At 38.5% G+C, this 18617-nt stretch overlaps 1 protein-coding gene across 2 annotated transcripts in view; it reads left to right on the top strand.

The window, feature by feature from the left end:
- ttll5 (tubulin tyrosine ligase-like family, member 5) overlaps window positions 1-18617 on the top strand; it is a 125461-nt gene that overhangs the window by 98758 nt on the left and 8086 nt on the right. For both annotated transcript variants that reach the window (XR_005618360.2, XM_039651050.2), the window contains one exon: window positions 11399-11481. Coding sequence is in view for 1 of the 2 variants with exons in the window: in XM_039651050.2 (XP_039506984.2) it covers window positions 11399-11481 (83 nt within the window). In the remaining variant the exon portion in view is untranslated. The remainder of the gene's footprint in view (window positions 1-11398; window positions 11482-18617) is intronic.

Genomic DNA, 18617 nt, shown 5'->3' with positions numbered 1-18617 from the left:
TGTCCTGGACAAATGCGGAAGTTGTAGTTGTTCGTTAGCGTCTATCAAGCTACAAACGTCAGCTTGTTTCGCGCATTTGTTATGGAATGGAGCACAATTATTCTTTAGCGATTGCACCTGGTTCTGTCGACAAAGACAAGTCTCATAAACGCAAACGTCAACGAACGGGTCAATCAAACGACCCAAGAGGAATTTGGGACAAGAGAAATAAAACCAGCTCAACATCGGTGTGGCATTTCCTAAATGGAGAGAACTTCGTGAAAAACTCGAACTAGAAAGAGACGCCAATCTTGCATGTGTTTTACTCGACAGGTGAGTAACACCGTGTTCTGTATTCAAGTTTCATGTCAGTAAACCGTGCAAAACAATTAGTATTATTGTTAGAATGTCTTGTTGTCTATGCATATGATGTGAAAAATCGTAAGGTCATATTCACCGCGAATACTGTTGGCTGTATCTTAGAAAACGACGTTTATCTGAAAAGTGTTTCAACCGTCCCGGCTCTCCCCTAACGTCTGTGATAACTAATTTACTTTTAAACCTTACTTTTCTTGCGGTTATTTCAGTTTAATGAAAAAAAAAACATGTCATTAAACGCAACAGTTATAGATATCGAACTTTACCTCATCCATGACAACTAATTTTCGATTCCCGTCTGACTGATTTATACTGTTTATGATTTATCCACAGTGGAGTTGAAAACAACACTTCCCATAATTCCGTGTTCCTCCACGACGTCATCAAGCAAAGCCGTTTTTTGTTGTTGTTTTGAATGTAGCGCCCTCTAGCGGCATAAAATATTAGGTATTGTAGCTTTACCTATATATACTTACTGCGAAGTTATTTGGGTTCTTGCTCAGGGGTGAAAAGAAGCTTGAAATATGTGAGTCACCTATTTCTATAACAGTAGAGAGCGACGTTTAGATGAATGTGAAAAATAATGAATCTCAATATCAAAATAAACAACATGAACAGTATTAGTGGACTAACTTAGTGAATGAGGGTTTAGGGGGAGATTTCAGATTCAACCTATATTCTTAAGCAGTGAAAAATAAAGATACCAATGAAGAAAACCGGAAAGTAAAACACATAATTTTATAATTAAATATGCAAAAAAAGATTGATACTTGGCGCCCGTGTATCGATACAGCATTGCCGCCGAAAATATCGCGATACTATGCTGTATCGATTTTTCCCCCACCCCTAATAGATTATATACAATCCACAAGTTTCCTACGCCCCATGAGGCCTTGCGTCAAAAGTGGGCGCGTCTTCCGCTTCAAAGTAAACAAAGCACGACTTGACATACTTCACACTCGTTCATTCAACAGTTGACAGTCATTCAAGTTATAGCGATCCAAACTAGCTAACGATGTGGGAACACAACCTCAACCAAATTCAAAAGGGTGAAATAACAGTACCTTTACCCTCTGCAGTAGTTGATTGGGAATATTATAATAACATTATTAATAATCAATACTCATCAAGGCATGGCGACAGACAGTTGTGCGAGCTGACAAACAATTAAAATAAAAAATACACACTTAGTCATTGTGCTTTGGAGTTTATTCAAAATTATAAATGAATGTGCTGCTTGAATACATTAACTGGCACATTTGGTATTCTGTCAACACAGGCTTTGATCCTGAGTTTAGGTGTGACATCAGTAGCGAACAGCCAATCACATGCTGAGAGAGTTTATAGAATATTAAGAATTTAAACAAATGTACAAAGGAAGATTCGTCGTCTTTTGGGAGGTGATTGAAACTACAGTCGTTGGCAGGATCAGAGACGGGCTCTGGCAGGATCACTCTGATTTCGTTTTCGGCTTATGTTCAAAACAATCCCGTTTAAGCCCCTGAATTAGTTTAATCCGGTTATACATACAACCGCGAACAGCACATGTTGCCCCTGAGCTCCGTAACGACATCTCTCATAAAGATTTGCGTCTTTAAATAGTTAAATAATTATCCGAAACAGCTAGCCTCTTCGCTAACTAACACACAAAACACCATTGGAATGCTACTTCCGCCGCCTCACCGGAAGTTTCACCCACTTTATTTTTTACAGGAGCGCCCCTCGGAAACTTGTGGATAGATTGTTGTGAAGCAGCAGCTTTGCAGTATTAAACATGAATAAACATTGTCTGTGTCGCGTCCAATTATAATTCACAGGCTCTATCATACATCCAGCCAAGTGTTATTTGCTAGTTTCAGCCCGACGCAGTTTTCATTTTTCACGTCCTGCGCCGCGTTGTTTAAATATCTGTGCGCTCATGGGCTGCTGGTCTGAGAACGAGGTGTGTGTTCAGAAGCGTTGTTGTTCATTGCTATTTTGAGGAACTGAAACAGACTGAGCCGTTGACCAACTGAACCTGCTCTAAAGTCAATGGTGCTATGTTTTTGGTTTTTCTTTGCTAATTAAAGAACGCGTTAATAACTATTTCCCCCATCGTTAAACTAGCAAAAGTGGATTTGTGCTAAGTTCACTAGTGATCATGATCTTAGATCGTTGAAATGAGCCAAACAACTCTAAATCATCTCTCCACTCGAGTGTTCATGTTTTTACTCGCGTCTGACCTCGATGGACTGAAGATCCAGAGCCAAACCCACCTATTACAGAACAGATGAATAACCAGCCGGAGCAAACTTTCCAAACTCCCAAAATGAAACTCAGTTTGGCCTGATTTTGATCAGTTCGTTCTTAGATTTCACTGGAAGCACATCAAGGCCTTAATATGTCCTCAGCAAAACTCTTAATGATTAGTTTAGGAGGTCTTACATTTGGGCTCGGAAACAGAAATGGTGATTATGGCCTCATGTGATTATTACACTTCCAATGGCTATGATTTAAAGAAATAAATACAAATACTGGAGGGTCAAAGTGCCTTGGTTATAATTAAAAGTCCTGCATTATGCATACAATCTTTATTACTATCAGTATTTTGGTTACACAATAAACTCTATCTGGCATTGTGGTTTCCCACTAGAAGGAATGACATTATTTAACACATTCAATATGGATTTTACTAGTAACATATTAAAATATATAAATATATTGCTATGAGTATTGGCAATTGATAGTACCACTAAACATGATTTCACTTTATTAATGCATTACTCCAGTCTTCAGTGTCACATGATCCTTCAGAAATCACTCTAATGCTCAAGACACATTTATGATTATTATCAGTGATGTTTAGTATCAGTTTTTTTTTTTTACTTTTTAATAAATACACAGTCCTGTAGTGAATGGACATACGTTTTGGCTACCTTTACTCTCATGAACAGTGCAAGTCAATGATAGTTATCTCTGCTTTATGACATGTGTTCAGTTCATCGTAACCATTCACCGATATCAAAAATCTCGTCCACTGCTGTTTTTAATTTCAAGACAAAATAGAGTTCAAAAAATAAATCAAAAGCAAAAATGTAGTGTTTTCCACACTATTCATGTTACATTAAAAATGTTAATTCCACTTGCATTAATTGTCTTCATCCACACACACACACACACACACACACACACACCGCAGGTTTCGGCCTATTAAGTAAACAGTGTGGTTGGGCGGCTGGGCTGTGTTTATGCGTGCTGTGGAAATCTGATTTTGTTTTGAGATTTGCAGACAGAGCGGTGGGAGGTGTGTGTGGCGCTCGGACCACAGAAAGAGAGCCCAACTGCTCTTGTTTCCCACGATGCACTGCAGCCTAGTTATTGCACATTTGGCCCAATTACAGAGCATTAGCCAGCTCTGAGCAATCAGCAGACGCTTCAGTAAGAGCATGTGGGTCAAATATGGCTGACTGATGTGGTGAAATAGTTTTTAGATTTTGCAGAAGATTACCTTTCCCATGTCTAAAACGTAACAAAACCCCGGAAGGTGCAAACCGCGTACGACACAGGCCCAATTAAACGAATTTGATCGATTTTAGGACATGAAGCCGTGGATGAGAAACTCCTGGTCACTTTCTGGTCGTCAAACTTTATGAATGATGTTCATATGATGAAATATACTGGACTGACTTCATACATCTATAAATCATTATGTTGAGACGTCTTGTCGTGAGAAAAGCTTGAGCTTCATTAGTTTGTTTTTAATGCAATTCAGACATTTTTAGTTGTGACACTGGTGTGCCTCGCCCTCGGTCATATACTTTAGTTATTACCCAAAAAAAACTAGGTATCATTCGAAAGCTTATATACACCTAAAATTCATCCTGTGAAAACGTTTTTTTTTAAGTTGGACACGGCCTTATCTTGGAAACAGTACGTTAAAACCTTTTAGCGGCTCAATGTTCATGAAATCAACTTTACATTTGGAGCGCAACTTGGTTAGACATAGTCCAAATTATTTAGTAAAATTTTGCATAAAATAAAAATGTTCACTACATTTGCTTTATAATGCACTTTCTTTTTTTGAAGTGCTTCACTTCTTTAAAAAGAGACCAACCTCACGTCTCTATTACAAAGCATTCATTACAACCATTTAAAGGCGTAGTTCACTTTAAAAAAAACTTTTGCTGATAATTTACTCGCCCCCATGTCATCCAAGATGTCCATGTCTTTCTTTCTTCTGTCGAAAAGAAATTAAGGTTTTCGATGAAAACATTCCAGGATTTTCTCCATATAATGGACTTCAATGGGAACCAAACGGTTCAAGGTCCAAAAGACAGTTTCAAAGGGCTTCAAACGATTCCAGATGATGAATAAGGGTCTTATCAAGCGTAACGATCGCTCATTTGATACATAAATACTAAAGTTTAAGTTTTATAAGCTCAAATGCTCGCCTTGCTCTGTTCTGATGCGCGTTCGTGACTCTCCTGTTCGAACTCGTTCATCAAAATGAATGAATCTTTTTCGAGTCATGACTCGAAGGGTCCTAGATAAAACCCTTATTCATCGTCTGGTGTCATTTGAAGCCATTTGAAGCCCCTTGAAGCTGCACTGAAACTGTCTTTTTGACCCTGAACCATTTGGTTCCCATTGAAGTCCATTATATGGAGAAAATCCTGGAATGTTTTCATCAAAAACCTTAATTTCTTTTCGACTGAAGAAAGAAAGACATGGACATTTTGGATGACATGGGGGTGAGTAAATTATCAGCAAAAGTTGTTTTAAAAGTGAACTACTCCTTTAAGTTCAGATGTATGCTCAAACAGATCATGGATAGTGTATTTAGTAGAGTTTAATCAGGACAGACACATTTCAAATCGAATAGCTTTTGCTTCAGTGTGGCTCATCACGTGACAGTCAGCACCAAGATCGAGACGGAAACACCAACAGTATTTTAAAGGTAACAAAAGTGGACTGTGATTCACTTTCTGCATGGAAAAGGGTCTCGTGACTCCATCTGAAGGTCTTTCCACTGGAAAGCTGGTTCTGTGTCCAGAGAGGATGGTCATGTGAGGATCAGGAAGATTTCATCACTCTTTTTGGGATACACTCGCAGACAGTCTTGAGTAAATGATCCGGCTTGTGGGAGCGTCAGGAAATGGAGGTAATTCCTGAAAGGCTGAATGAAGCGCGAGCTGAAAGACATTAGAGAGAGACAGAGGAGGGTTATGTAGAGTTAAAGCAGTGTTTGCTCGCGGCCCGTGCCGTGTTTACCCTCTCCGTGAGGAATGCCTGAGCCCCTCACTCTCTCGCCGCGCTGCATTTTTGTGGTTGGCCTGTGTGACATGGGAAAGTGTGGGAAAAACGGAAGCCCGAAAAAGCACAAATTCACGGATGGAAACTCTGAGCTGACAAAAGAATGGAAGAGAAACACAGAAGACAGGTGAAGGATGACGAGTTGGGATATACTACTATAGTTTTGATTAATGGTTCAAATTAGTTTTTATTAAAAAAAAGTCAAATATTTAGTCATTTTGTTGTGCGTTCTTGTCATTTTTATTAGTATTTTTTTTTCCAATCTACTGCGTTCTCCCAGCTAGTATCAAATCAAAAATACAATAAACTACGGAGGCGTATTGCATTCACTTGAAGAAAAAAATCTACTCTGTTTTTCTGAATTAACGAGTTAATTATCTCAGAATTACGAGATAATTTTTCATGGAAAAAAAATTGCTCTGTTCTTCTGAATTAATGAGTAAGTTTTTCATGACAAAAAAAATTTGCTCTGTTTTTCTGAATTAATGAGTTAATTTTTCTTGAGAAAAATATTTTGCTCTGTTTTTCTGAATTAATGAGTTAATTTTTCTTGAGAAAAATATTTTGCTCTGTTTTTCTGAATTAATGAGTTAATTTTTCATGAGAAAAAAAGATTTTCTCTGTTTTTCTGAATTAATGAGTTAATTTTTCATGAGAAAAAAATATGTTCTCTGTTTTTCTCAATTAATGAGTTAATTTTTCTTGAGAAAAAAAGATTTTGCTCTGTTTTTTCTGAATTAACTCATTAATTCAGAAAAACAGAGCGAAAAAAATTCCATTAAAAATTAACTCTTTAATTCAGAAAAACAGAGTAGATTTTTTTTTTCTTCAGGTGAAAGCAATACGCCTCCGTAATAAACATCTGCAATGTAAAATCTTTCATTCTTGACAGGAGATAAAGTTGATGTTTCGCTCTTCACCTTCGTCTGTCTTTAGAGTGCAGAGCTTTTTTGCATATTTTTAAAATTGTTTTTACATAGTTTTTATATCGTTATTTTAGTGCATTAAAGGAGTAGTTCACTTTTAAAAAAACTTTTGCTGATAATTCACTCATCCCCATGTCATCCAAGATGTCCACGTCTTTCTTATTTCAGTCGAAAAGAAATGAAGGTTTTTGATGAAAACATTCCAGGATTTTTCTCCATATAATGGACTTCAATGGGAACCAAAAGGTTCAAGGTCCAAAAGTACAAACTGTTCAAAGGGGTTTAAACGACTCCAGACGATCAATAAGGGTCTTATGAAGCGAAAAAATCGCTCATTTAATAAAAAATACAAAATGAAAATATGGACTCTCGTGACACTCTGATGGTGCTTTTGTGGTGTAAATGTGCAGGAGCGCAAACATTCTGCTTCATATCTCCTTTTGTGTTTCACAGAATAAGGTTTATTTAAGGTCTAAATGAATTTGTCCTTGTGAAGACTCGCAAAATCCTAAATTTACAGTCTCACCGGCTTGATTTAATAAGCTCCACGCCTACAGTTGCGAGTGCTGGCAAGCGCCCCACTGACATCTGACCGTCCAGCACTAAAAGTCTTAAACTCCAGTCCCCAATAAAGCACTGAAGGGTCCTTTCCTGTAAAGAGAGATCTTGCGTATGATTTAAAGCGTCTCTACCTGTGCTGTCGAATGAAAGGACAGCTCTGTGGACTCTACAAGGCAGCACTGTGTTCCCTCATTAGTGCACTAATGCTCCCGTTCTGCTTCTGGAGATTAATACTAGCCCAGCTTTATTTATTGTTCCTCAAAAATGCTTAGCGGATTTAACGTGCGAAGTTACAGGCGTGTTGGGCCCTGTTTCGGCCTCGGATGACTGCGTCGGCTCTCAGTGGCCAAGCCTTTCAGTGTTGCTGCCGTTTGCTGTCAGATGATGGAGAAACAGGCGTTCAGATGTTGTGTAGGCATTTCTTATTCAGTTCAATAATGTGGAGTGTGTATGTTTGTAATCAAACTGTATTTGTGAATATACTCTTCAAGGTTTTCTTTGTTTTTATGGGTTGTTCCCTTAAAGTGCGAAAAACTGCAATACATCGAACATCCACTAGAGGCCGGACCCAAAATATCCGATATCGAGTCGATTTTTAAATCTCAAGAATCGATTAGTCGTCCTGTTTTCATTTGAATGAATGGATCATTATATCGCGGCTGCGATTCCAAAAAATCGCACTAATCTTTGTCCTTTGTTACTATTGATATGAAACAAAGTCTCAATTTTCAAATTACGTCCATTTTCTTTAGAAATTCAAAAACATAAATAATGTTTTGGCGCTGTGGCGTGAGATCGCTCTGGAGAAGCAGCAGCGCTGATCTCTCTTCCGGCTTAATAATACCAGTCACAGCGCCAAATAAACATGAAAGTGTGTTAAAGATAGAGTACAACTTATCGAAATCCGTATCGTCACATGGAAACGCTCAATCAGTGTTTCATCCGTGGAAAGACGTCAGTTAAACAGCTCGTAAACAATGTCATGTAACGTCACATTTACTTCAGAAAAACCATGTGACCATAATAAACTTAGTCAGCTAGAAAAATGAACTCTAGAGAGGAGAATTTTGCTAAATATATGAACCATATTACGTATTCATTATAATTTTTAATGTTCTTCAATATTTAATGCATGTTTGAATAAATCAGGCAAGTTTTTATGACAGCCACCATTTAAATGTTTATATTTCATATAATCTTATATTATAAAAATATATAAAAGTGTAATTTAAGTGTTTGTATAGCTACAAAACAGTTAATTTTTATCTTCAATATCATAGGCGGCTAATGAAGCCTACTGTATAGGCTACTGACTCCCATAGTTTAGTTGTTTTCATTGTACCTGATATCCAAAATAATCAACATTGAATCGAATCGAATCGAATTGTGAAATCTGTGTCAATACCCAGCCCTACTTTTACCCATATATGGATTGGCTAGAAGGTGGGCGGGGTTAGGATTTCCCAAGATGGCGCCGCCCAAACCCCCCATAAACGGCCTCAAACCATTCTTCAGAAAGTCTGGGTGACGTCACAGGTGCTTTGTCCATATTTTTACAGTCTGATTGTTCCACAGGATGTGTTCATCAACGCCGGGCTTCTTCGTTTGACTTGTTTTTAGCGCATCATCTAGGCCTGTTCACACCACCAACATTTAACGCCTTGTGACTAAACAAAGGGCGCGAGTGCGCACACCGACACGAAAAACGGCACGCGTAAAAGCATAATTGTTCATAAAAACCCTCGGTTTCGTTTTTGGGGTTTGACCTCAAAAACTATCCGACCAATGAGATTGGTGCTTTTGCTCACGTGTCTGGAGCTTCTGAAGTTACAGTAAAACACAAAACTTGCCGAGCACACACACATAAGATAAACGCCGAGTAGCATGTACACTGCTGCTGGTGCTTGAAATATCCATGTTTTCTTTGTATGATTTTGACTAGCGTGTAAATACCGTAAACACATGCTGTCTGTGACCAGCGAGTGTCAGAAGCGTAAAGTTGCGCAGCGCCACTTTGTGTGCCGGGGTATTCCTGTTTTACATTAAGCGCCATCTAATGTCAGGGAATGAATTTGCATCATCGTCAGCAAAAAGCGATTGGGTGTGAACACAATAAACGCGCTGGCGAATAACGTGCACTGATATTCGTCCTTGGTGTGTACGGACCTTAAAGCTACTGAATCATATTAGATACTCGAATTTCTAAGCCTCGAAATGATGAACATGATTAAAAAGTCGATCTCCTCAGTCCTTCTGTCTCTGACTGAGAGTTTATACTCTTTTATCAAGTAAGTCTTTCAGTGTAATTGTACGAACGTCTGCCTTTAGGTTGTGAAAATCTTTGCTGATTTTTATCAAGTAAATGTATAACTTGGTAATATTTCAAGATGAACACTGACTCAGCTTTGGTGTTTTCCCAAAAATGAAAGAAAGTCTCCATTTGAATATGTGTGTAAAGCATGTGATCTCTCCACAGCAGATATGGGCGATAGGGTGTCGTGTCATGCTCTATGGCTTCTGTTTTTAATAAATTATCAGTGTTGTAGTCGAGACCACCTCACTCGAGTCCGAGTCGACACCGAGACCAGAGAGAGTCGAGTCCGAGTCAAGACCGAGTCCATAGAGAGTCGAGTCTGAGTCGAGTCCGAGACCAGAGACGGTCGAGTCCGAGTCGAGACCGAGACCAGAGAGAGTCGAGTCCGAGACCAGAGAGAGTCGAGTCCGAGACCAGAGAGAGTCGAGTCCGAGACCATAGAGAGTCGAGTCCGAGTCGAGTCCGAGACCAGAGAGAGTCGAGTCCGAGTCGAGACCGAGACCAGAGAGAGTCGAGTCCGAGTCAAGACAGAGACCAGAGAGAGTCGAGTCCGAGACCAGAGAGAGTCGAGTCCGAGACCATAGAGAGTCGAGTCCGAGTCGAGTCCGAGACCAGAGAGAGTCGAGTCCGAGTCGAGACCGAGACCAGAGAGAGTCGAGTCCGAGTCGAGTCCGAGACCAGAGAGAGTCGAGTCCGAGTCGAGACCGAGACCAGAGAGAGTCGAGTCCGAGACCAGAGAGAGTCGAGTCCGAGACCATAGAGAGTCGAGTCCGAGTCGAGTCCGAGACCAGAGAGAGTCGAGTCCGAGTCGAGACCGAGACCAGAGAGAGTCGAGTCCGAGTCGAGTCCGAGACCAGAGAGAGTCGAGTCCGAGTCGAGTCCGAGACCAGAGAGAGTCGAGTCCGAGTCAAGACCGAGTCCATAGAGAGTCGAGTCTGAGTCGAGTCCGAGACCAGAGACGGTCGAGTCCGAGTCGAGACCGAGACCAGAGAGAGTCGAGTACGAGACCAGAGAGAGTCGAGTCCGAGTCGAGTCCGAGACCAGAGAGAGTCAAGTCCGAGTCAAGACCGAGTCCATAGAGAGTCGAGTCTGAGTCGAGTCCGAGACCAGAGAGAGTCGAGTCCGAGTCGAGTCCGAGACCAGAGAGAGTCGAGTCCGAGTCGAGTCCGAGACCAGAGAGAGTCGAGTCCGAGTCGAGTCCGAGACCAGAGAGAGTCGAGTCCGAGTCGAGTCCGAGACCAGTGAGGGTTGATTACCTAATTTACTTTTATTTACTTAGAGAAATCCTTTTTTTTTACTGAATTTACTTAGAGTTTAAAAAATATGATCAGTTTAGGGTAAAAAGGCCACATAGTAGGTGGTGTTAAAAGTAATTTTATTACAATTTGTCATGCGCAGTTGCGCACTAGAAAATCACCAATCACTGGGCGTGTCAATCAATTTAAAGAAATATTTTATTAACATACATTAATAATCATGAAAAATATTTTGAATTGAACTCGAGTGGACTCGGGAATAAGTACGAGTCCTAAAAAAAAAAATGTTCGAGTACGAGTCAATTCCGAGTCCAAATACACACGAGTCCATGACAAGACCAAGACCATTAAAATATGGCCTCGAGTCCGAGACGAGTCCGAGTCTCGAGTACTACAACACTGTAAATTATAACAAATATTAATCGTTTTGGAGTGGTAAACTATACCATCTACTCCACTTTCCCACAGCACCGTTTGAAATGGGTAATAGATATGAAGTAAATATTAAAATTAATGCATTTTAATGTTGGGTTTTAGGGAGTTTAGTTATATAAGATAAACGATTTGCGCATTGTGTTTGTTAATTAACACTTGTCTGGTGTATATATAAGAAAAGCAAAAGCAGTTCAAAAGTGCTTAAGTGAAATAGAAAAAGACGTGTGTTATAGACGTGCTGTTCTGTCTGTCCACAGGAAAGCGTTGTTTGAGACGCCAGCCAATCACGGCAGCGCCAGTGGACAGCATGTGGTGTATGAGACGGTGTGCGCAAAGACAGGTGAGGAAACACACACTCTCTCTCATCATGTGTGCACTGACTAGCAAGTTTAGCCAATCAGAAGCATTTGTGGGCGGAGTCTCATTGCCAGCACACTGCACTTAATAGACCCCTTTTGCGCCGACGTCACAGTTACGTTAGTTAGCTGGAGGCAAAACAAAGTGAAAACTGGAGGCGGCCAATGCAAACCAGCACAGATTCGGCTACATAATAAGGAGCTTAAATAATTGTTACTATTATTAAATGTTATGTCTTGGTGCAAGAATTGATGAAAAATGAATATGCTGTATCTGGAACTTTTATTTCTAGAAAATATTCACATCAATAAAATCGCACTGTAATGTCACTCTTTACATTGTCGTGGTCTCGGCAGAACTGCGGATCGTACAGGACCATATAAGCATCTAAAGATTTATATGCCCTCAGTTTCTCTTTACGATCGGTTTCTCTATTAGGAAGGTGTAGAAGTCAGGCCACTCAACCGAGGTAACGTACGTTAATCCTGTCAGATCGTCCATGCATTGAATGAGCGTGTAGGCGGCTACGGATCGGCCAATCTGGATCCGTCCGTTAAAAACAACTTTTGGAAATAACAATCGTGGTCCTGGACACTGAGTGACCTTACACATTAAGATAATATCTGATTTTCTCCCGTCATTGTTAAAAAACAAGCTAACAATCCTTGCTAACTCGCGTTAGTGAAGCGGCCAGAGGGATCGTTCTGCCTCCACCTAAGCTCCGCCCACGAAAAAAGGTCACCGTGTTTACCAACTGTAAAAGGGTCTATAATCAATAGCTGAGTGAAGAGCGCAATGGACGAGATGGAGGAAAGTCTGAACTGTACTACGTACACGCTATTGCAAGAGAAAGATATCAACAAACAATATGGACGTGATCCTTACATTATGAAGAGGAGCGATTTTTCAACTGAACTGAGATTTTCATGCCATCGAGGCGAGATATCAGCAACTACCTCGTCTTACAGACATACTTTGACTTTACAAAGTTCAGAAACGTTACACGAACAGCCACTTAAGCTGTATTAACTCACCTTTGACGAAGTGATCACTAAGTTACACACACGAGCATTTTCCCATTCGGCTCCGACGTAGAACAGACGTAGATTTGCAAGCCGTTTTTTACGGAGTTTTTGGTCAATTTCTTGAATTTCCCCCCTTACGGACAACAACTTTTGGTACACGATTAAAACTCCTCGTGGTTTGATCGATTTAAGTTACCATAAATGACTCAAAACACAGGCATTTTGAGTGTTATAGTGCTTTCTAAATACAGCAAATCACTTCCTGCCCTCCATTTGCGTTTTGCGCCATGGCAACGCAGTGGAGTGATGTCATATGAAAACAAGCTATTGGACAAGTACATGATGAAATTCATTAATCTTTGGTGAATTATCCATTGTCGAGTAGTTCACTTCAGATTTAAAATGTCCTGATGATTTACTCTCCCGCACGTCATCTGAGATGTCCATGTGTTTCTTTCTTCAGTGGGAAAGAAATGAAGGTTTTTGAGGAACACACTCCAGGGTTTCTCCATATAGTGTCTTCAATGGGGTCCAACGGGTCCAGATGTGAGTTTCAGTGCAGCTTCAAAGTCTCGACACGATCCAGCCGAGGAATAAGAGTCTGATCATTTACAACAAAACACACATTTATATACTTTATAACCACTAATGCTGGTCTTGCTCTCGCTGTGATGCGACACACTGAAACTCACATCTGACCTTCGACCCGTTGGACCCCATTGAAGACACTATATGGAGAAATCCTGGAGTGTGTTCCTCAAAAACATTCATTTCTTTCCCACTGAAGAAAGAAACACATGGACATCTCAGATGACGTGGAGGAGAGTAAATCATCAGGACATTTTAAATCTGAAGTGAACTACTCCTTTAAGGTCATGCAAGATACTCAAACTCATAACATTAAATAAAGCACATAATCAGTATCTGAGATGATCATGGTCATACTTTTCATGTTGTCGTCATTCCGGCTGCAATGTCGCAGAATTAGAAACTGTTTCTAAAAATACGCCGGTGTCGCAGCTGGTCAGGAATGAGTTGAATGTTGAACGCTGGAGCTCATGCCAGTTCAGGCTCTGGTATTTTAATGCGGACCGGGCCGCCTCGCCCGCTCCGCCAGCTGTTCACAGTGACCGCTCCGGCGAGAGGGTTAGTGTGAAGATGAGGCGCCTGTGTGATCCTCCGACAGCTGCTGTGAACACGCTAATGCTAATGCTAATGCTAATGCTATCAGTGCCGGTGTTCTGACAATTCATGCTACCCATGTGCAGACTTTTTTTTAATTTTTTTTACAAAAGGTACATTTTCATGTTATAATGTATAATTTCCCTTTAAAAAATGCGTACTACCATATGAATATTTGCACGGTCAGCCAGCTGAAAAAGAATAACTGAAAGTTTCCGTTACTATGAGGAAAGGTGTACTTTGACAAGTCAAAGATGAATATTTTACGATAATTTTTTACTTTTCACACCGTTTTAAAAATAAAAACAGTAGTCTACAGTATACAGTAGCTACTCATAACTTAGAATTGTATTATAATTCAACCCGGTCTCATCCCAAGACGTCATATAACTGACGTTTTGGGACGTCTTTTGACCATACGTCAATATTCGCCTTTTTAGGGCCCCCTTAAACGTCGGTAGATGAGGTTATTGGATCCTAACTCTACCCCATACCTAAACCTAACCCTAAACCTAACTGACGTTAAAGGTAAAGCGTCAGTTGTATGACGGCCCGGGATCGCCATCTACCGACGTTTAAGGGGGCCCTAAAAAGGCGGATATTGACGTATGGTCAAAATACGCCCCAAGACGTCAGTTATATGACGTCTTGGGATGAGACTGTGTTATATAATTGTATTTAATATGACTTTAATCGGCATTCTTTGATCAATTCGCGCTACGGTAGCATTTTTCGACAAGGCAGCAAAAATCGACAGAACAACGGCTCATCCGCTCATATGAAGCTCCTGTCATGTGGTGTGCATTATTGAGATTTGCTGCGTAGAAGCTTTGCTTTTTTATGCTGATGTCATGCGTTTGATGTAAATGATTACACACAGAGATGAGTGTTTCATTCAGAGGAGCTGAAGTGACCGCAGTGTGGAAGTGTGTGTGTGATACACACAGTTTCAGATCCGTACGAATTTTGATGTTTGTAAAATAAGTTTCTTCTGCTCACTAAGGCTGCATTTATTTGATTAAAAATACACACACACACAAAACAGTAATATTGTTAAACATTATGACAATAACTGTTCTATGTGAATATATAGTAAAGTGTAATTTATTCCTGAATTTATCATCATTACTCCAGTCTTCAGTGTCACATGACCCTTCAGAAATCACTCTAATATGAGGATCTGATGATCAAGACACATTATGAATATTATCAGTGTTTTTGATGAATTGAAAGTTCAAAACAACATAATTTATTTGCAATATTATCTTTTGTAACATTACTGTAACTTTTGATCAATTTAATGCACCCTTAATGAATATAGGTATTGATTTCTTTTATTTATTTCCCTCAACAACAACAATAATAATAATCTTACTGACCCCAAACTTTTGAACGGGAGTGTTTGATGTTACAGAAGCTTTTTCAGATAAATGCGGTTCTTTTGAAATTTATTCATCAAATAATCCAGACAGACACTGATAATAATCATAAATGTGTCTTGATCATCAGATCCTCATATTGGAGTGATTTCTGAAGAGTCATGTGACACTGAAGACTGGAGTAATGATGATAAATTCAGGAATAAATGACACTTTACTATATATTCACATAGAAAACATCTGTTTTAAATTGTAATAATATTTCACAATAATTTTTTTTTTATCAAATAATTACAGCCTTATTGAGCAGAAGAGACTTCTTTTAAAAAACATAAAAAATCTTACCGAGCCAAAACCTACGGAAGCGTATTGCATTCACTTGAAGAAAAAAAATCTACTCTGTTTTTCTGAATTAACGAGTTAATTTTTCATGAGAAAAAAAATTTTGCTCTGTTTTTCTGAATTAACGAGTTAATTTTTCATGAGAAAAAAACAAATTTTGCTCTGTTTTTCTGAATTAACGAGTTCATTTTTCACGAGAAAATTTTTTTTGCTCTGTTTTTCTGAATTAATGATTTAATTTTTCATGAGAAAAAATTTTTTCGCTCTGTTTTTCTGAATTAATGAGTTAATTTTTCATGAGAAAAAAAATTTGCTCTGTTTTTCTGAATTAACAAATAAATTTTTCATGAGAAATTTTTTTTTTGCTCTGTTTTTCTGAATTAATGAGTTAATTTTTCATGAGAAAATTTTTTTTCGCTCTGTTTTTCTGAATTAACAAGTTAATTTTTAATGGATTTTTTTTTTTGCTCTGTTTTTCTGAATTAATGAGTTAATTTTTCATGAGAAAAATTTTTGCTCTGTTTTTCTGAATTAATGAGTTAATTTTTAATGGAATTTTTTTTTTTGCTCTGTTTTTCTGAATTAATGAGTTAATTCAGAAAAACAGCAAAAATAAATTTTCTCATGAAAAATTAACTCATTAATTCAGAAAAACAGAGCAAAAACTTTTTTTCTCAAGAAAAACTAACTCATTAATTCAGAAAAACAGAGCAATTTTTTTTCTCATGAAAAATTAACTCATTAATTCAGAAAAACAGAGCAAAAACTTTTTTTCTCATGAAAAATTAACTCATTAATTCAGAAAAACAGAGCAAAATTTTTTTTTCTCATGAAAAATTAACTCGTTAATTCAGAAAAACAGAGCAAAATTTTTTTTTCTCATGAAAAATTAACTCGTTAATTCAGAAAAACAGAGTAGATTTTTTTTCTTCAAGTGAATGCAATACGCCTCCGTAAAAACCTCTGAGCGGCAGTGTGTGTATGATTGATATCGTTGGACTGGCAGTTGTTACTTTTCAAAGGCTGTAAAACTCATTGCGTGTAAGACGTCCTGGGCTCCTCAATCACAGATGCTCTTCCTCCATTGTGAGCGGGACGAGGGCCGCGTGTTGTTTTAGCGCGGATGAGAGCGGCCGGCTCTGATGGGAGTTAGCGCTGATCCATGCGCTCGCATTCTCCGAGATCAGCCGTCAGGACGCATCAGCGTATCCTCTCAGCGCTCCACATTAGCCGTAAACAGATCTCCATTGTTGAGATGTTTTCCCTTTTCTTTCTTTTCACTGGACCTCATCTCACCAGGCTTCACACTCGCACAGATTTGAGCCAAATGCTGTCAAACTGCTTTTCACTCCAAGAATGTTCCCCATTTTAAAGCTTTGTCGGAAAGATGAAGAGCTTGAGTCTGATGAGTGGAAGACTGCCACAGTATCAGAGGAACATAAATCACTGACATGGATGGAATACAATTCTTTTCTTTTTTTTGCTGAAAGACCATAATTTTGTTTATGGAAATCAAAATTAAAGGCAGTACGGCAAATTCTATCATGATAACGGCAGTATATATATATATATATATATATATATATATATATATATATATATTCAATTATATATATATATATATATATATATATATATATATATATGTAGTTCCCTCTATTAATTTTGACACCCTTGGTAAAATTGAGCAACGGTAGGTGTGAAAATAAATCTGCGTTGTTTATCCTTTTGATCTTTCATTAAAAAAAAATCATAAAACTCTACACTTTCATTGAAGTGAAACAATTGGACGTGGGGGGAAACTCACATTGTGAATAAATGTTTTTCTCCAATGCATATTGGCCACAATTATTGGCACCCCTTAAAAATCTTGAGTAAAATCCCTGTGAAGTATATTCCCAATTCCCATTCATATTTACATTTTTTTTTTTTTTTATCACACCAGGATGACTAGGAACATGAAATTGTTCATAGTTTCACAGGGGTTTAAATATGAGGAAACACAAAGGGCAAATATCATCCATCACAATGAGTAAAACCAAAGAATATAGGCTACACTCTTAGAAGAAAAGGTTCCATATGGAACCTTAAAAAGGTTCTATCAGCGCTACGTATTTGGAACCCCTAAAATGTTCTATACACTCTTAAAAACAGGGTTCCTCTGGGTTCTATATAGAACTATAGAACCCTGGGGTTCCATACTTGGCCAATAGAACCTTTTACCAAAAAAATGGTTCTATATAGAACCATTTTGGAGTTCCATATATGAAGCGGGGGATGGAACCATTTCTGGTTCTAAATAGAACCATTTCTTCTAAGAGTGTAGTTCTGATGTGCAATAAAAGATTGTTGAGCTTCACAAAATAGAAAGAGCTGTAAGAAAATTGCTAAAGCATTAAATATCCCATTTCCACCATCAGGGCAATAATTAAGAAGTCCCGATCATGTAAAGACGTTGTGAATCTGCAAGGAAGAGGATGTGTGTGTGATGTCCAGCGAGGAGGAGAGTTCACAGATGGAGAACTGCAGAGATTAGTTGAGTCTTGGGGTCAAAAAAATTCTAACAACCCCTAAATCGAGTAATTATGGAAGCTTGTTTCCGCCACTGAATAAAAAAAGAAAATAAATAATTGCGACTTTTTATCTCACAATTCTGACTTTTTTCTCGCAATTGCGAGATAAAAAGTCCGAATTGCGTGATATAAAGTCGCAATTGCGAGTTATAAAGTCAGAATTGCGAGATATAAAGTCAGAATTGCGAGATAAAAAGTCAGAATTGCGAGATAAAAAGTCAGAATTGCGAGATAAAAAGTCAGAATTGCGTGATATAAAGTCAGAATTGCGAGATAAAAAGTCAGAATTGCGTGATAAAAAGTCAGAATTGTGAGATATAAAGTCAGAATTGCGAGATATAAAGTCAGAATTGCGAGATAAAGTCAGAATTGCGTGATATAAAGTCAGAATTGCGAGATATAAAGTCAGAATTGCGTGATATAAAGTCAGAATTGTGAGATATAAAGTCAGAATTGCGTGATATAAAGTCAGAATTGCGTGATATAAAGTCAGAATTGTGAGATAAAAAGTCAGAATTGTGAGATATAAAGTCAGAATTGCGAGATATAAAGTCAGAATTGCGAGATATAAAGTCAGAATTGCGAGATATAAAGTCAGAATTGCGACATAAAAAGTCA

The sequence above is a fragment of the Pimephales promelas genome, chromosome 15 (genome assembly GCF_988280905.1).
Source record: "Pimephales promelas chromosome 15, fPimPro1.hap1.1, whole genome shotgun sequence".
Taxonomy (NCBI): domain Eukaryota; kingdom Metazoa; phylum Chordata; class Actinopteri; order Cypriniformes; family Leuciscidae; genus Pimephales; species Pimephales promelas.
This window is presented reverse-complemented; position numbering and strand designations above follow the sequence as displayed.